The sequence below is a fragment of the Alligator mississippiensis genome, chromosome 2 (assembly GCF_030867095.1).
Source record: "Alligator mississippiensis isolate rAllMis1 chromosome 2, rAllMis1, whole genome shotgun sequence".
Lineage (NCBI taxonomy): Eukaryota > Metazoa > Chordata > Crocodylia > Alligatoridae > Alligator > Alligator mississippiensis.
The window spans coordinates 163,352,589-163,372,546 of NC_081825.1; the positions used below are offsets into that span (position 1 = coordinate 163,352,589).

The following is a 19,958-nucleotide window of genomic DNA, read 5'->3' on the forward strand; positions in this document are numbered from 1 at the left end:
CCAGGTTCTTTGGTTAAATGCAGTATCTTTTATTACACCAACTAAATAATTGGAAAACAAAATGTTCTTTGCAACCTTTTGAGCACAAACATCTTCCTTAGGCATAGGGTGTTTGTGCCCGAAAGCTTGCGAGGCGGAAGACTCGCGAAGAGGTGCATCGCCGGCAGAAACCCCGCTCCCGCCCGCGGGGTTGCCCCGTATTCCCCCCTCCCCCAGTGCGCATGCGGAGGGGGGAGGGGGAGGGGAACGAACACACGCGCGCGCGCGCGCAACCAAAATGCCAGGCTCGGTGCAACCACTCAGCCCGGCGCAGCGGGTCTATGGTGTACGTCGAACTCAAAGCACGGGCTTCTCCTCCCTTAGTGCGCATGCGGCGGTGTGTGTGCATGCGCGCGCATGCCACGGCCCGGGCTTAGTACAACCTTCCTCTGCCCCCCTGTAGCAAACTCAGGGCACGCTGAAGGCAAGGGCTTCGCTTTCCCCGTGCGCATGCGCAACCGAGGGAGCGGTCCGGCTGGTGACCTGAGCGCCGGGGGCGGAGCTACGGCCCGGCCCGAGTCTGCCGCCATGGTGCTGGACAGCCTGGCCCGCATCGTGAAGGTGCAGCTGCCGGCCTACCTGCGGCGCCTGCCGCTGCCTGAGAGCCTTAGCGGCTTCGTCCGGCTCACAGGTACTAGAGCCGGTGGAGCGGGGCCGGGTCCCGGGGGACGGGCCGGGGCGTCCCCGGGAGCCGCCGGCAGGGCGGTGCGGGCGACTGGGGAGACCGCTCCCGCCGCAGAGGGCCCGGCCCGGCCAGGCCCGCTGTCGCCGCCAGCACACGGAGGGGAGCGGTTATCCCCCCGTCCAGCACTGGGGAGAGGCCGCACCTGGAAGCCTGTGCCCAGTTTTGGGCCCCGCTGCAGAAAGGATGCGGATAAGTTGGAGAGAGGCCAGCGGAAATGGTTAGAGGGGGGGGCACGTGGTTGCTGAGGGGACTGGGCTTGATGGGCGTTTATACACTGGCCTGGGGCTGGAAAATAGCAGTGAGGATGCTTTAATTAAAGCTGGTACAGCGAGTTTTAGTTAAAGTGCTTCCACTGCCATGTTTCAGTGCAGGGACGCCAATACATGTGACACTGGAGTCTGCTGGAGCACAGTAATTGCCACGCTCCAGCAGAATCAGTTAATTGCGTCAGAGCAGCTCGATGCACGTGTATAGGTGCCCAACTTGGTCTGCAGAAGACAAGACTGAGGGGGGATTTGATAGCAACCTTTAACTACCTGAACGGGGGTTCAAAAGAGAATGGAGCTCGTCTGTGCTCGGTGGGGGCAGATAACTGAACAAGGAGCAATGGTCTGAAGTTTCAGCATGGGAAGTTTAAATTAGATATTAGGAAAAAAGTTCTCACTAGGAGTGTGGTGAAGCACTGGAACAGGTTACCTATAGAGGAGTCATGGACTCTCCATTCTTGGAGATTTTTGAGACCCAGTTCAACGAAGCCCTGTCTGGAATGATCTAGTTGGGACTGGTGCTGTTTTCAGCAGGGGTTTGGACTAGATGATCTCATGAGGTCACTGCCAAACCTAATTTTCTATGATTCAGTGGCGGGGAAATTGGGTGATGGGGAAGAATGGCCATTAATACTACCACCTGCCCCCACTGCCAAATTCCCCCCACTCCTTCTCTACTCCCCACACACCAGAATTGGTGTTGGGCCACACTCTTTGTACAGATGGGGTCCTGCTGTGCCAGATCAGGGCCACTGGCTGGATCAGACCCACAGAGGGACTAGGCGCTGCCCATCTGGCCTGCCAAGAATAAAGGTTAAACATTACCTTTAATGTTAGAGGCTGCAGGTGAGAGAGGAACAGTGGTCAGAGCCTTGCTCATACCCAGTTCACTGTCCCTTTCATCATCCACGCTCTGCCCCTGTGTGACACAGGACACTGGGCAAAATGGACCCATGCTCTGACGCAGATGTTCTTAATGTTCGTATCCTCCTATGAGAACACCCATAGCCAAAGACACAGCCAGGTGCACACGGTAATCAGATTGAAAAAGGCGAGGAAATGCTTTCCCACAGAGTCATTAGATGTCTCTTGGACTTGCTAGAGTTATGCCATTTTAAGGATAGAATTGTGCTGTTTGAATTCATGCTCTGTTGAGGTCCTGAATAAATTGTAAATGGGAACTTCATGAATCAAACCTTTTGACTTGGTTGTCATGCAGATGAAACCTGGAAAACACTCTTTCAGCTAGCATTGTTCGTTTGGGAACGGATACAAAGATCATGTCACTGCTTTGGCAGTATTAAAGCTCCCAAAACTTAAGCTGGCTCACTTGCTTACACTGAACACCAGGCTTTTTCAGATTCAGCAGTGTTAGGGAGCATTTGAGTTTTGTCTTCCAGCATGTTTACATTGAGTGTTCTCCCATACTATATCTAACTCTCTCTCCTGAGCACTACCAAGCTATGCTTCCTTCTTTCTAAAGTTTCTCTGGCATGTGGTAATTATTCTGCACCAAGTGAAGGGAAATCTTAATTCTGATATGAAATGGATCAGGTACCATACAGCCATAACATTTGGTATTTCCTGCCTTAAGCTTTCCATCTTGCCACTGTAATGTTGTGTAACAGTATTTTTTTTATTTCATTTCCTAGTTTAAAATATAAAGCTTCTTGACTAATCCCTGTTTGCTTCAGCTGTCTGAGCCTGTATTGCCTGTAACTGAATTGTTGTGCAGTCTACCTGTGTTTATGTACACAAAATATATGTCTTACAACACAATGAATGGCATAACAGAATTTTCTCTTATTAATGCACAGTCCTGCACATGCAACCACACAGTTTTAAAAGCATTTGTGCTTTATATAACTTGAAATACAGACTTCTTGCTGAGACTAAATAGCATTAACTTTGAAATTATAAACTTTAGTCATTTGACAGATTCTGAGAAAACATCAGTTTTTTTATGGTTGGTTTTTTTTTAAAGAGGGAGATGGAAGGGGAGAACTCTTCAGCTTGTTACGTAACTCATTCTGCTTGCACTAAGTCCTTTCTGCCTGAAAGGAGTACGGGGAGCTCACCTCTGGCTGAGTCCATTTATATGACACTTCAGTCCCAAAGGTGAATGTTTCTGTATGTGGAAGAAAGAAGAGATTGGAATGAAAACAGCTTTGTTACTGCTATAGCAATTCACTGAGCTTAGATGGAAAACTCCAGAAATTGTATAAATTTGCTACCTCTGATTCTTACTGTTTTCACTAGTACTTGAGCAGTTGAACTTAGTAGAAAGGCTGCAGATCCAAAATGTAGCCAGAAATACAGAGCTATGGGCTAACAGCATAAATCTGCATACATGATATCCTCCCTCCTCCCCTAGTATGCAGCTAGGCTACTATCCATTGTCACACTTATCTTTTTCTTAAAGGTATAACACGTGTATCATGTTGATAGCACTAAAGTGAGAAAAACAGCCGGAGGTGACATGTGGAAGGCTGAAGTATTCATTGTTAAGGTAAACTTAACATGATCAGCATCATGTTAGCATTAGCATGGTAAACTTGATGTAATGAGTCTTTTCCAAGATCATCCCTCCTTGCAAGCTTCCATCTTGGCCAGCAGTCCTTTCTTTCATAGTAGCAGCCACCTGAAATAACAGAACGTGATAAACAGAATGACCTTGTTTGTGACCCCAGTGGTTCGGCATCAACTAAAATGGATCCTGAAAATACATGACCATATCTAAGTTAAAGACACTTTTTTTCTCCCTATCAGCTGTTCACGCAGCATGAAATGCACACATTCCCAGGCAGTGTTTTGTGTTATCCTAGTAACACTGGTGCTGACATTTCAAATCTCTCGTGTTCATCTCACTACAATATACATAGTCTGCGGTGAAGCTAGTATTTCAGATTAAATGCATTTTAATGGACCTCTGTGATTAAACATGGAGAAGGCCAGATGAAGTTTGGGAGGACTTTGATATAACCCATCCCAAAGTGATTTCTGTGACAAACTTACAGAAAGAGAGGCTTCCTTAAAAATAAAAACAACAACATTAAAGTTAGGAAATGTTTATTTATTTAAGAATAATAATAACAATAATATTTTAAGTAAAGGGAAATATTAAGAAATGTATTATGTTGTTTTATAAAAATAGTCGATAAAAAGGGATTCTCTTTTTAAAGAGGGCAAACAGCCAGCGTGTAGGAAAAGAGCACTCTCAGAGGTGGGTAAAAGGAAAGAGTGCTGTGTTTCTGTGTAGAGCATTGTACTTGGTTCACACCCTCAGTGGACAAGGGCCCTCAGTATGTTAATAATATACTGAATAGTTTGGAAACTGCACGTTACAAAAAAGATTAAAGCAAGCCAAGTGATAGAGCATACATAGATGCAGAGTTCCCAGGCTGCAGTTTCATGCATGCATACGTGAAACTCAATATAAAATGGCACAGCCCCACAAATGGAAATAGTTATATATGTCCATTTCCATATGTCCTGCAAGCACCCAGGACATGGTGGTAACTATAATTAAACAAGTTACTGATTAAGAATTTATAATAGCTCACAAGATACTGATAACCTCATATCCTGTACTATGACTCCATTTTCTAATAATTTTGGTATCATGTATATGGATGTCTGTTTTCTCTTTATCTTTCAGTGCTCTCTCTCTCCTTTTAACCTAACTTCTTTTTAGCCTATGTATTAGTACCTGGAATCAGGGGCAGTCCCTGCTTAAAGTCTGGGAAGTGGCTGCCACAAGTGGCTAGTAGCTAGGCCTGTGTGAATAGGGAGGCATTCGATTCAGATTCAGAGGACAGTGATTCGATTTGGAAATTTGGATCACTGTCCTGAATTGATTCAACCGAACTGGCTTTGGAAGATTTGGCTTTGATTTGGAGAGATTCGAAGATTCGGCCATAGACTATAATGGGGGAATCACTGAAAAACCTATAACTTTGTCATTTTTCGGCAGATTTGGATGAAAATAGGAGGGATGGTAGCCCATTTTGAGGTCATGAAGACTGCCAAGGTTTAAGCAGATAGGTGCAGGGGTTTCTGGGAAACTGCACCTCAAGCTTCTGAAAGCAAAATTGGTGGCGTGACTTTGTGTGTATGTGTTAAGGTGCAGTGGGTTGAAAACAGCAGGGATGGTAGCCTATAACGGGGCCTCACCAGTGCTCAGGCAGAAACAGCTTACAAAAGGGACAGAAAGGCTACAGACAGAGGCTTATGTGCTGTTTCTATGTCCCTCCCCCAGAGCGCTATGATTGGAAGGGAACTTGGGGAAAGATCACAGTTACTGCCGGCTACAGGTGTCAGTCTTTCTCCCACTCTCCCACCCTCTTCTCAGTTTCTGTTCCCCTGCAAGACTGCTTCCTAATCTTTTTCCAAACCAATTCAGAGGGTTTTTTTGGTCTCCCAATTCGATTCAGATTCAGTGATTCAGCCTACGAATCGGGCCAAATCTTATCCAAATCGAATCGGCAATCAAAGCTTCACACACCCCTACTTGTAGCTTGTATGGTAGGTGGTACTGTAACTAAACTGTAACATTTATAAATTGTAGATTAATATGTCATTTTAGAAGCAGGTGGAAGACAAGGCCTCTGCCTTGAAAATCATGTGAGACTCTTAAACATGTGTAGGTCAATAGCTCAAATTCAAGATGGTGGAAATACTGCCAATTAAATTATAATCATTGAAAGGGTGTTATACAATGTAGGTTAGGGTTAAAATCCCATTTATTACTCATGTTCACAACAAAATAAGGAGAATAAATATTTTTTTCAGCAACCTCAAAAGAAAATTTCCAAATTTTGACAGTTTTTTGTCCTGCCTTTGAAAGAATGGCAAGAACGGATTTTTTAATACATCTTAAATGAAAAATCATAGTCTTATTATTTGGGTTGGGGTACCATGTATTGGCCACTCAACTAGGATTAGCATTGTTCGTTTGTCCTTCGGGAGTGAAGATGACTGAATCCGGAGGGCGGGGGGGAGAGACAGGGAGGGGAGAAAAGAGAAAGGGAGAAAGAAGAGAGAGGAAGGGGTATGTGTGGAGGCTAGGTCATGTGGGTACCTACATGACTTATAAGCCCCATCTCTGCCCTGAACAATCTGCTACAGCAGGGGCAGGAGAGTGATGAGGACGGGACATGAGAGGTCCTCGTTTTCCTAGCCACGTGCTTCCTCACTGCCTCTGCCATGCGCCGCTACTCGAAGGCCAGTGCTCTGCTCTGGACTGGTGACTTCCAGGATGGATGGTCATGAGTGATTTGCTCCCATGACTCCAGGTTGATGCTGAAACTCTTTAGGGACACCTTTAGGGTGTCCTTGTACTGCTTCTTCGGTGCTCCGTGAAAGTGTACTCCATTTGACAGTTAGCCATAGAAGATTTTCTTTGGCAGGTGAACGTTGGGCATTCTTGAAAGGTGGCCAGCCCATCTTAGCTGGGAAGAGCTGATCTGCCGAGCACCTCAGTGTCTGAAATCTTGTCTTGCCACTTAATCCTTAGTATCTTTGTCAGTCAGCACAGGTGGAAGTGGTTTAGTTTCTTAGCATGATGCTGGTAGACGGTCCAGGTTTCGCAGGCATAAAGAAGGGTCGGGAGGATGATGACTTTGTAAACTTTCAGTTTTGTTGACATTCTGATGCTTCTGCAGTTCCAGACCAACTTATGGAGTCTGATGAAAGCCATGACAGCTTTTGCAAGCCTCTCATTGATTTTGTTGTCGATGTGGTCAGCACAGGAGAGTATGCTGCCTAGATAGGCAAACTTGTTGACCATCAGCAGGTGTTGGCCTTTAACTGAGGTGTGTGGTTCCTGGGGTGTTGTGCCAGGCGCAGGTTGAAACATCACTTTGGTCTTTTTCGTGTTAATAGTGAGTCTGAAGTTGTTGCAGGCTGACAAGAATAGGTCCATGGACCATTGCATACTGCACAGTCGTTAGTGAAGAAGAAGTCGCGAAGCGCGGCTATCTGGACTTTGGAGCTCGCTCGGAGCCTGAGCAGGTTGAAGGTGTCTCTGTCAAAATGGTACCTGATTCCCATCGTGGAACTGTTGAACCATATTGATGAATTTTCTGGGGCATCTGTACTTCTTCATGATTTCCCAGAGGCCTTCGCGGTTCACTGTGTCAAAGGCTTTGGTTAGGTCGACGAATGTGAGGAGAAGGTCAATTTTTCCTAAAGCTGCCAGGCTGTAAACATCATGTTGGTGGTTCTGTGTACTTTTCTGAAGCCACATTGACTCTCAGGCAGTAAGTTGTTTAGATGGTCGGTCAACCGGTTGAGGAGGACTCTTGCAAGTATTTTGCTGTCAGTTGAGAGAAGGGAGATGCCCCTGTGGTTGTTACAGAGCTGGTGATTTCCCTTCCTCTTGTACAAGTGGACTATAGAGGCATCCTTGAGTTCTTGAGGGACTACCTCCTGTGCCCACATACTGCAGAAGATATTAGTTAGTTTCTCTGTGAGGCCGTGACCACCTAATTTATAGACCTCCACTGGAATTGCATTGGCTCCAGGAGCTTTTCCACTTGACATTTGTTGTATGGGCTTTTGGACTTCCACGATTGTAGGTGGACCTTCAAGTGAAATGTTGATGGTGATTTAAGGCAGCTTGTATATGGTGTCCATGTTTACAGTGGAGGTCTGATTGATTATGACACTGAAGCGTTCAGTTAATCTCTGGAAGATCTGGACCTTGTCAGTTAGCAGCATGGTCCTATTGGCAGACAGCAGAGGGGAGGATCCGAGGACTTGCAGGTTGTAGACGGCCTTTACGGCATCAAAGAACTTCACATTGTTATGGTCAGCATAGTGCTGGATGTTGTCTGCCTTGTTTTTTAACCATGTCCTGCGCCCCTTACAGCTTGTATTGAATGGTCTTCTGTATTGAGCTGTAGGTGTGTTGTGTTGACACACTACTTATCATAGAGGTAGGCTCTGTGGAGATGTTGTTTCTCTTCCAGCAGCCATTGTATCTCCTTGTCATTTTCATCAAACCAGTCTTGGTGCCTGCGGATGGTTGGTCCCAGGGTCTCAAAAGCTCCAGTGTATAATTTAATCGAGCTGTTTCCAGTTGGCTTCGATGGAGCCGGAATGGAGCGGTGTAGTGTGAAGCTGATCTTTCAGATGGTTTGCAAGAGACAGCCTGGTGCTGTCACTTATCAGCCCTGCAGTGTTGAGGCGCTTTGGTCCACTTCGTCCTTGTGGACACTGTCTGGTTTGAATCGTGATCTTTAGTGAGATGATGAGTTGATGATCAGTCCAGCATTTGGCGCCTCGCATTGCTTTGGTTACATGGACGTCATATCCCTCCTTTGGACAGTGACATAGTTGATAAGATGCCTGTGCTTAGAGCAAGAGTGCATCCACAATGTCTTCTTCCAGCTGGGGAGACAGAACACAGTGTTGGTAACCAGTGTTCAGCACATAGTCTGAGTAGGAGAAGACCATTGCTATTGCAGCTTCTGATCCCGTGCTTCCCAATGATGCCATCCCGTGCTTGGCAGTCAGAACCAATCCTGGTGTTGTATTTGCTAAGGAGGATAAGCCGGTCAGACTTGAGTACAGTAGTGATCATGGAGTGGAGGTCATTGTAGAACTGGTTCTTGACTTAGTCAGAGTTGGCATGGTAGGGGTGTATGCACTGATGATAGTGGCGCAATTTTTGCTGAGCAGGGGAAGCTTGAGCCCCATCAGTTGGTCATTCGCTCCCTTAGGCAGGTATTTCAGCTTCTTGGTGAGGCTGTTTTGTATAGCAAAGCCGACACCTGCTTCCCATTTGGCTTCACTGCCACAACTTCTACAGAAGAATGTGTAGCCAGCTTTTCTTGGGAGCTGCCCTTCGTTGGGTAGGGGAGTCTCGCTGATGGCAACAATCTGGACATTGTAACTGCCCAGTTCTCTCCGCATGAGGGCAGTTCTCCTTTCTGTCGATCAATGTGCATATGTTCCATGTGCCCAGCTTGAGGGAGATTGATTTCTTTCTTTTTCGACTGCTGTAGTGGAACCTCTGCCAGCTGCGGTATGCTGGCCAGGGTGAGGTGAAGCAGACAATATTTGGGGCACCTTTTTTAGCCCTTTCCTCACTCTAGGAGGTGAGCAGTGTGGTCCTGAATAGGGCTGCTCAGCCACTCAGGACTGCTGAGTTCTACTGCCACTTCTGTCCAGTAGAAAGCGACCCAAAGCCCTGAGCCACCTGTGTACTTACGGCTACAGCTTCAAGTGTGTCCACACCTGCTGCTTCATTGTTGGCCTGTTGCCACAGGGCTTGTGCTGGATGTAAATTGTGTGAGATTTGGATTTGAGTGAGGAAGAGTTGTGCAGCGTTGGATCACTCTGTCATCTGAGCCAATTGGTAACAACTGGATCAGCATTGTATGCATAGTAAATATGCATTTGTTTGAATATTGCTGTTTTACTCTCAGGTTAAAGGATCCCAACCCCAGAGTCTGGGTAGATATAATATTTTGGCTATTGAAACCTTTTCTACATTTACTTCATAGAGCTTCCTTAGTTACCAGATTGGGGCAGTTTAAATTTACATATCATGGTGGTGAGCAGGGATCCTGGTTTTCGATGATTTAAAAAAAAAATTCCCCAATTTTTGGATATAAAGAAGTAACTCAAAATCCACATTCTTCCGTGGAAGGGTATATATTAGTGGTGGTTCATTTTAATCTTGGAAAAATGGATTTTGGGTTACTTTTTTGCATCCAAAAATTGGAATTTTTTTTTTTTTTTAAATCAGAGAAAACCAGCATCCCTGGTGGGGAAGTCATGTAGAAATAGAGTAAAATATGCAAGATGCTGAGTGGTAAGCATTGTAAATAGAATATACTTTATTCAGGTAAAAACCTTGAGTCTACTATACTAGACATTAAGGCAGATTAGAGTCCATCCATCAGTCCAGGCCTCTCAGCTGTGATGGAGCACTGGTTGCAGGTGTGGAGAGGAACCAACTATTTAGCATCAACTACAAAACCCATTAATCCCTGAAAATACAAGCAGTGAAGGGTGGGGAGGAAGGAAAGGACTAGGTTTTGATATTGACTGTCTGTCTTCCAGTACAGTCCCACCCTTGGCATTCAGAAGTCTCTCTTCCTTTTACTTCGTTGGGGCTTCATTTTTTTCCTCCCCCTTCACATTCATAATAGGCAAAATGTACAGCACCCTCAAGATGACTATGCTTTTTATATTGTTATTTTTTATTAGAGTAGTAGTAAAATATATAGACAATGTTTATCTTTGGGTCAGAATGACTTGTGGTTTTATGAGAGTCAAGATAAGAGAGTTGTAAACTTATTGTAGGAGCTGGCTATACTTGCATTTTCTAGTGGAGGGACCCTAACACTTGGTTGTGGGCTTTCCTTTGTTCTATAAAAACTATGAGATTTTTTGGTAACTGTAACAGGGTGGGGTCACTAGGGATGACCGGGTTACCCCTAGGGCTCCTTAACTGTGCCAGTCTTGCCCGACAGGCACCCTGTATCTCGCCCACCACGTCTTGCTGGTACTGTTAATATAGGGAGGCTGCTCTTTGATCTTTTATGTTTGGACATGGTCTTGCTGGATCTTACTGAGCCCTGGGGTTCGTAGACCCCTTGGCGTCCCACTTCACGGTGGATGTCCCCAAGACACTCTCAGCTTTCTGGGCTATATGCATGGTTCCACACCAACCCTTTACCATGCCCCAAGCCTCGCAGATGGTACTGGCGTGGTCTCACCTAGGCCTTGCTATAATTTGGCCCCCTTGTCCTCCCTGGGCTCTCCGCAGCCGTCTCTGCGCCTCACTGGCACTGGGGCCTAGTTTCCCCCTTGTCACCATGCCCTCTGGCACCTGGGCCTATGCACCCCAAATACTGCACCCACGTTAGCGCTAGGGTCCCCACACTGTAGTGGGCCCCCAATAAGGCTTCCTCCTTCCCCAATAGCCTCACCCAAACCACCAGTATTATCAAACAGCAAACAAACATGAGCCCCTAGGCTGTAATGTAACACAAAAGTTCAGGGTATGCTCTAACCCTTTTAAAAAAAGTAAAACTTCTTCTCTGGTGCTAAGTTCCTAGTAGGCAAGGGTACCTTGTGGGCTCCTGGAGCCCCATTAGCCCTAAGGGCAGTGTATCTGGTGGCTGCTGCGTCTTTGGGCCATTCCTCCCTGGAGGCTCTTCCCCCTTCAGCTGCTGGTAGGGAACTGAACTGCCTGGTTCCAGCCCTGGGGTTTATATGGGCCCAGGGCCCTGCCTCTTCTGGCCAGCTGACCAGGTGCGGCTAATTTCCTCATTAGCAGGTTGTCACCATAACCTGCATCTGGACTCCTGTCTGGCTCTGGGCTCTCTCCCCAGGCAATCTCTGTTCTTGGAGGAGCAGGCACCTTAGTGCCCTGCGACGGTAACCTAAGTAGAACGTCCCACAGAAAGAGGCCTGTCCTGCAGACCCTCTGACAAATGTTTGGTGCTTTGTCAGGGGCCATTTCTTTGATAATATATGCTCTATTTAACTGCACTTGCCATAGAGAAGTGTGAGGGAGTGGGATATACCATGAGCTACAGCCTCTAGCTTACTTGAAAAGTGAATCTCAGACATTGGCAACTCACAAAGCTGTTTGATAGCCTATAGGTGGAATTAAGTGTCTTAATTTATGATTTAAACTGTGATACAGGCACTGAAAGATTTCTCTTCTCTCTACCTCCCCCTCCCCCTGTTGGCTGTTGACCTAGTGAACAGGAATCTGAAATGGCAGGGTAGGGTCTTTGCATTTAGATTGTATACAAATTGTTTGGATATGTTTTAAAAAACCTAAACAGGTCACAGTACAAATATGTTGGAGAAGGTTAACTGCTAGTTAACTGAGGACAGTGTAATTCAGGAAGTAACTTGAATTTTCAGAGAGCTTCTTATGAGAAGCCTATCACAACTGTGTACTTCTGAAGTTTGGCATCCTTACTACCTGATAAGCCATTATATTGCAAAACCACCTCTGGCTGTCTGCCCTTTCCTCCTGCCTTCCAAAGAAGAGAGGGAAAAGAGCAGCAGTTGATGAAAGGTTTGTCTTACGTGGAGGCCATACATTTTTATTTAACTTGACACTGTCAGCTTTGCTTCTTTCTGTGAGCATGTAATAAGCTTCTTGTTACTGTTTTAGGGAGTTCTCTTCTTCTTAAAGACCACGTGGAAAAAACACAGGGATTAAGTCCATCTCCTCAGCTTTTAGGGAGCGTTTTGGAATTCCTGTCATAGTGCTATTCTTGGACACAGTTTAGGGGCTGAACCTTGTTTATTAGCCCCTAGCTAGCAAACTTCTGGTGAGTTTGAAGATCAGCTGATGGCTGGAAGGAAAAAGAAACCAAAGTTTCCTCTCTGGAGGGGCACAGATGGATCTTCATTACACCATGCTCTTCCCACTGCCCATTTTTGGGCACAGTCATGAACAGCTCTTTTGATTGCTCCTATTGCTGCTCAGCTTTCCTAAGTAACAACTAATGGAGTGACCTTATTGTGTCTAACTGCAGTTCTGAATAGCATCAGTAAAAGTGAGCAGTCCTGTTAGTGTTGTTCCATCTGGCTCAGAAAGGCACGAGCAGCCATAGAGGCACAGTAGCTGTTTGTAGACTCACAGCACTGCTTTCAATTTAGATTTTTTTAATACTTCCAAGGGCTACAGCTTCGTTATAAATATTAAGTAAGCATAAAATATTACAATATATAAATAAGAGGTGCGCCTCATGACCCTGTTTTGTTTTGGTGATCAGGAAAGCCTCTGGTGCCACAGAAATCATTGGCTAGTGCGGCAAAAATGTCGCACACGCCAGTGCAGAGCTGATGCTGGAGCCTGGCACAGCTGTTTGGAGCCTCCCGGCTGCAGCCGGCCCCGGCTCTGGGGAGCTGCTGCCAGCTGGGATCCCAGGCTGCTCCCAGCAGGCAGCTGGGATGCTGTAGGCCCTGCTGGGAGCAGCCTGGGCTCCAGCAGCTGCCCAGAGCCAGGGTAGCTGCTGGCAACCACAGAGCCCAGGCTGTAGGGCAGGGGCTTTGGGTTGGGGGCAAGGGGCAGTAGGGCTGGGGGCAGGGGCTTTGGGTGGGAGGCAAGTGGCACAAGCAGGACATCCTGCCATGTACCCCTTGCCCACATTTTTTTCTGGCATGCCAGCACTCCGGCACCTTCTGAGGTAGACAGTGTGGTGTTTTTTAGCACTCCAGCCAAAAAACGTTGCCTACCCCTGCCCTAGGGCCTTCCCAAGTACCCCCAGGGGTATGCCTGCCCGTGGTTGACAACCCCTGGTCTAGAACACTGCACTACGCTCCAGTTATATACACATAATGCCCTTTTCTTATGTACACAGTTAGACTACAAAATGGCTTACATCATTTGAGGCCAACCTTTTTTGGCAGGCTTAAATTTCTCCTGCACGAATTAGCCCTGCATCCTATGCAAGTGCCACTCTGATTGCCTTCTCTTGTCTGTTTTGCTTCTCTGCTTTCTGCTCCCAGCCCTGTACTCCCTGCCAGTTTTGCTGCTTTACTTTGTTTTCCACCTTATCTGCATCTTTGTCTCTTCTCGTGTCTTCTGGGTGCCCCACACGCAAGCTATCTATGCCTGTTGTGACCATCCCTGGCTTCCTGTGTGTCTAGACACAACTCGGTTAGTGTGTAATTCCTAGCTGCAAAGCCCTACTTCAGGATTGCTTTCTCTGAAGTTTTTGAAACTTTGCTTGTTCTGTTACTGGCAATTAAAGGAAAGTGAAGCTATGTCAGGTGATTCTGGAATAGAACGAGAACTTCTTCGTAGATTAAATCAGAGTTTGGGATCAAAAGGAAGCAGTAGATCTGTCCTTAGATAATGCTAATCTGATTATCAAATTGGCAACCCTTGCATTTCAAGCAACTAATCTTATGAAAGGTTTGCTTTGTTTTGGCTTCTAGCATAATTGCTGTGGGCCTAGTTTTTGGCAGTTACAGGCACCCAGCGTACTCAGTAAGAGTAGACTCCCTCAACACCTTGCAGGTGTTGTACATCCTTCTGATGTCGTTTAGCATTGGACAAGTTGACTGGAAAGACATTTCTCTACTGAGAGAATAAGGTGGTTTTTAATAAACATCTTCCCTAAGTTCTGCATACTTGCCTGGCAGAATGAGGGTACTCAAGCCTTCATTTCATGTGGCTGTTGCTTATGCCAATGACAGACTGGTAAATAAGCCATCAGTAGCTGCTGTCTAGCAAGTATAATACATTTTTGCCCACACAGTGAGTACACTGACTGCATTAGAAGTCATTACTGTTGATTTTGCTGAAGACATTTTGCATGGGGGAAGAAAAGAAAAATCAGAAGAAACAGGAACAGCCACACTGCGGGGTTACATATAGGGGTTAAATTCTACAAGGAATCAAAACCCATGCAGATGGAAGATGCAGACAGTTGTGTTTCTAGTGACAATTATGCACTTTATGATGCCTTTGACAGCGAGTGCTGTGGTTTGTACATATGTCCCAGGTAGAATACCATAAACAGAAGTGAGTGATAGTTTTCACTTCAAAGAGTAAAGAAAGAGCAAGCAAGAGAGTATATCTGTCACAGTGCAGTGCTTTCATCGTGGTGTATGCTCTCACATGATAGAATGCACTTCAAAAGAGAAAAGTCCTGTGTTTGTTGCTGGGAAAGTGCACGTTTTTCTTTATCAATCAATCCATTGTCCACAAATGTAACATTGTGCCCAAGAATAGAACTGCTGTGACTTTTGAGTAAGTTAAAACTACTGGGACAGAAAAGGAGAAGTGTTTTCATCTGCTGTATTACATTTCCTTTTTTGTTTTAGTGTTGAAACAGACTGGAGAAGTAGTGTAGCTGCATTTTGACTAAACCAGTTTAAAGAGGAACTTGTTTTGAATACAGGCAAAATAATTTAATACAAGGTCTTTTCTTGCAGTGCATTTATGTAATAGTTTTTGCTCTGTGACAAGTCCATTAAAATATGGTTTGTTTGTTTTTTTTCAGTGAAGAGAGACTTTAGAAGATTACCTCCCTATTTGTATGCCTTTGAAGAAAATCCCAGTAGCAACCTCAAATTAATAGTCAGCTTCTTACTATGCATATCCAGTGATTCATTTTAACAGAAGATCTAGGGAAAGACAGCCAGCTGATATAATCATTGTTCAGTTTACAGAACACAAATGGCAGCTTATACCAGCTGTCTGCTCTGAAGTTCCTTGGAAGCTTCAATGAATGTTACCTCCTTCTGCCACTCTGTGTACAAGCCTTGAAATGTGGTAGGAAGAGGAAGGTAGGTGGGCCTGGGGAGCATCCTCAGTGCAAGCGCAGTTCAAAGAACTTGGGAGCAAGCTAGATCTTTGATGTATTCTTAGAATCGTAGTAAATTAGGGCTGGAAGGGACCTCAGGAAATCATCTAGTCCAAACCCCTGCTCAAAGCAGGACCATCTCCAACTAGATCATCCCAGCCAACGCTTTGTCTACACAGCTCTTAAAAACCTCCAAGCATAAAGATTGAACAACCTCTTTGGGTAGCCTGTTCTAGTGCTTTACTGCCCTCCTAGTAAGAAAGTTTTTCCTAATATCTTACCTAAATTTCCCTTGCTGCAACTTGAGACCGTTGCTCCTTGTTCTGTCATTTGTCACCACTGAAAACAGTCAAGCTCCATCCTCTTTGTAACCTCCCTTCAGGTAGTTGAAGGCTGCTATTAAATCCCCCGTCAGTCTTCTCTTCTCCAGACTAAATAAGCCCAGTTCCCTCAGCCTCTCAGAAATTATGTGCTCCAGCCCTATTTTTGTTGCCCTCTGGTAGACTCTCTCCAATTTGTCCACATCCTTTCTGTAGTGGAGGGCCCAAAAGTGGACACAATACTCCAGATGTGGCCACACCAGTACTGAATAGAGGAAGAATCACTTCCCTTGATCTGCTAGCGGTGCTCCTCCTAATGCGGCCCACTATGCAATTTGCTTTCTTTGCAACAAGGGCACACTGTTAGCTCATATTCAGCTTATTGTCCACTGTAATCCCCAGGTCCTTTTCTGCAAAGCTGCTGCTTAGCCAGTTGGTTCCCAGCTTGTACCGGTACATGGGATTGTTTCATCCTAAGTGCAGGACTTTGCATTTCTTCTCTCCTTATTGAACTCATGGGTGTGTCCAGATGAATTCAAACATGTAGGGGCACACATTTCCCGTGGCACAAAAAACAGTGGCACATATTGGTGCTGCTGGTTGTTGTCTAAGGGCACGCCCCTGCATGCATGCTCTGCCGCGTGACAAAATGACCCAGGTAGGGTAGGGGAGACTGGGGCCAGCACCTGTACTGACCCCTAGCATCTTTACCTGGGGTTCTGGAGGCCTCCTAGGGAAGAAACAGCACAGATCTGGCAGCTTGGAGCCTGGCTGGAAGCCAGCATGGCTCTGGCTGGGCAGGCACCGTTTCTGGTGGCACATGCTGCTGCCATGTGTACTGCACCACTTAAATAAGTGTCAGGTTTTTGACACTGGGATCTCCTGGTGTCAAAAAAAATGTGCGCTGCAAATTAGCAGCACAGTGAATGAGTGCATAAGCGCTGCATGCGGTTTACAGTGCCTCAAACAGATACGAGGTGCTGCAGACTATATACGTGTGCTCATCTGGATGCGCTTCATGACATTTCTTTTAAACTGTTCCTCCAATTTGTCTAGGTCTCTGAATCCTATCCCTATGCTCCAGGATATCTACTACTCCCTCCCACTTGATGTCATCTGCAAACTTGCTGAGGGCACACTCCATCCCATCTTGCAGGCTGTTAATAAAGATACTGAACAAAACCAGCTCCATGACAACTTTCTGTGGCTTAATTTAGCCAAATCTGGAGGGATTTTGAGTGAAATGGCAAAAGGCACCTTTGTTCTTGGGACTCTCCCTGTCAGACTTTTTTACTTTATTCTAACGTTTTCTAACATTATTCTTTGGCAAGGGCTGCACCATTTCTGCTGAAATCATCTTGGAGCAGAAACCAGGAATGGAAAACTTCAGCCAAATGGTGAATTGAAAAGCTGCCAAAAGTAGGATGATATAAAAGGTTCAAGTCTCATGTTCAATAGGCTGCATTGACCCTTTGATAATTTCCTAAATTTAACAATGCCCAGGTTGTTGGAGTGGAGGAGAGCTGGGGAGAAAGTGGAGCAGTGGTAAAAAACTCTCTGTGCTTTCCCCAGACTGGGATCACCTCAGTCTACAGGAGGGGAGAGAGCAGTAGGTTATTTGTCAGACTGGGAACACCATGGTCTGGGGAAAAGGTGGGGAGCAGAGGTGACTGCTCCTTCTCTTGCCTCTTTTCTACAGCAATGCCCCCAACTTGTTCCCCAAACTGGGGATGTTCTAGTCTGGGGAGCAGGCTGAGAGCAGCAGGTGGCTACTGTTCTGCTCCCTTCTCCTGGTGACTTTCCCAGTAGAAATGTGCCTGTACGTGGCCTTCGTTTGCAGAGCCCAATGAATCTCCCTTCCAGTGTTTCCTCTTAAACCTTTTCCGTAGTCCTCTACTAGCCTAGATGCCAAACTTCTCATTCCCCTTTAATCTAAAGCAAATAGGAATACTGCTAATGTTGTGCTGCTGTAAGTCGCTGATACTGAAACCATAACATTCTGGCATCTCTGAAAATTGTGTGTGTTTTGCAGTTTCAGAATGGTTGCGGTTATTGCCATTTTTGGGTGTGCTGGCACTGCTTGGCTACCTGGCTGTTCGCCCATTCCTTCCCAAGAAGAAACAACAGAAAGACAGCTTGATTAACCTCAAGATCCAGAAGGAAAATCCTAAAGTAGTGAATGAAATACACATTGAAGACTTGTGCCTCACAAAGGCAGCTTACTGCAGGTGTTGGCGTTCTAAAACGGTAAGATGCTTTACGGGACTGCCACAGAGCAATGAAATAAACCTGTTGCTATCGTCAGTTCTGTCTTCTGTGAATTGGAGCACGTGCCTTCCACCTGGAGGATGGACACATTAATGTACAATTCTTCTCTACTCTGTCTATATGTGCATAGCAACACTTATGTTCATGAAAGATGCAGCACAAGTCTGTTCTGTGCACAGTACATAGAACTGCTATCCCTTTGAGGTGTGAAACAAGGTTTTTTTTTCTTCCCTGCATGTGTTTTGTTCTAAACCTAGAATAAACTATTCTAGCCAAGAAAAAATGGTTCTATTCAATTAAAAAAAAACCAAAGGTATCATTATTTTGTTTTAGAATGAAAATGAGACTTTTTCAACACTTCTTTCAGAGGAAAAACACTCCACTCACCTCAGAATAGCAGTACAAGTGCCCTAAATCATCCTAACTTTGACTGCAGATGAAACATGGTTGAAGTTGGAGCAGTTTTACTGCACTTCATACTACAGGTTCATGCAGGCATAACAGGTAGCAGCTGCTATCTAGAGTACAGCTCTCCCCTTTTGAAACTGCTATAAGCGTACCTTTGTCCATACCTTCGTAGTTTAGGAGCAGCTGTTTTCAAACTTTGCTAAAGTTTAATTCCTTACTAGCAACCTGCTCTTTGAGTGATCTGCCGGAAGACTGTCATTGCTAGGAAAGAAAAAGAGTAGAATTAAAGAACTTTCAGAAATTTTTCTTAATGAAATCATTTACTACTAATCAGGCTCTAGAATTAATATACTAATCCCTTGTGTATGCTTCTTTTCCAGTTCCCTGCTTGTGATGGCTCTCACAACAAGCACAACGAATTAACAGGAGATAATGTGGGTCCACTAATACTCAAGAAGAAAGAAGTATAGCAAACATCTTTAAATGATTACAGAGCTGAAGTCTCTTTATACATGTGTACTTACAGGACACAATGTTGTGTGTATATGATAGCATTATTAGTCTAATGGTGATTGTAGATTTCCTTTGGGTTTAAGCTGCATTAAGACAGGTTGCTAAGCCAAAGGTCATTCTTTTGATACTTTGTATGTTCTGAAGAATTATGTCTAATATGTAAAACTGTAAAGTAAACATCTCTGTAAATAAGTCTTATTCCAGTAATGACCATACCAATCAGACGTTTAATCTTTTTTAGTATGAACATACAATAAAATAGCCCTACTGCCTTTTCTAAGAGCTGGATGTTTCATTTTCTGTAGCACTGAATTGCCATTCTGTGGCTTGCTTTTCAAAATGTATATATATTACATGTTGTACTTTCTGTCCTATTTAACTTGTAGCATAGGATCTAACTTAGTTGCGTTCATTTCAAGGGCGCTAAGTTAATTTTCCTGAGGATGAAAGTCTGGATCAAAACGTATTCAATGGATAGATATCTTGTCTCTTACTCTCCTTGTGAATCACTGTATAGAATAATCAATATGACATAACTGTGCAGAGGCAGTAGATTATGCCATTTGAACAAATGCTGCACTAGGCTGGCTATCTCAAAGAGATCATGCTTCAGTATTCCAAACAGCAGGCAATTGCCAACCCCAGGCCAGCAATATAAACATACAGATCCTTGGGCAATATCCTGTTGACTGGATAGAGGGCAGCTGACCACATCAGCTTTAATCCTAGAGTAGCTTCAAACTAAACTACTTCTTGGGTTAGCTAGCACCAGCATATCTGTCTTCTATTTCAGGACTCCAGACTTGGAAAACTTCAGCAGTTGTTAAGTTCTCCATTTACACAAGTCAGCAACCTGCCTGCAGCACTCCAGGGAATCTGCTGCATGCTTCAGCCACAGCAGCAGAGGAGGCATCCCCGGTGTCTGAGTGCTGGCCATATTCAGTTTAGTCTTTCTGCTGCAGCAGGGAAGGAATCACTAGGGTCCTACTGCCACCTTTTTTTTTTTCTCCTCCCAAACTATCCCCTTTGCAGCATCTGCTGGTTGTCAGGGGGTGATGTGATGTGGCCTGAGGCAGGTGCTGTATCACAAGCAGCAGCCCAAGGTGGCAAAAGGTTGCCAACCCCTTTTGTAGATGGTAGTCTTGGTTCCAAAGTGAAGCTG

General features: G+C 45.2%; 1 protein-coding gene and 1 long non-coding RNA gene across 2 annotated transcripts; one reads left to right on the forward strand and one right to left on the reverse strand.

The window, feature by feature from the left end:
• The first annotated feature begins 487 nt into the window (after positions 1–487).
• Positions 488–19,078, forward strand: CISD2 (CDGSH iron sulfur domain 2). The gene is made up of 3 exons (XM_006272725.4): positions 488–670; positions 17,640–17,854; positions 18,664–19,078. The coding sequence occupies exons 1-3, from the start codon at positions 490–492 to the stop codon at positions 18,751–18,753; spliced, it is 486 nt and encodes a 161-aa protein (XP_006272787.2). The 5' UTR covers positions 488–489; the 3' UTR covers positions 18,754–19,078.
• On the reverse strand, positions 2,770–15,839 carry LOC132248636 (uncharacterized). The gene is made up of 2 exons (XR_009459951.1): positions 15,569–15,839; positions 2,770–3,631 (listed from the first exon to the last, which is right to left on the reverse strand). It is a non-coding gene; the product is annotated as an uncharacterized LOC132248636 (long non-coding RNA).
• Positions 19,079–19,958: the final 880 nt, after the last annotated feature.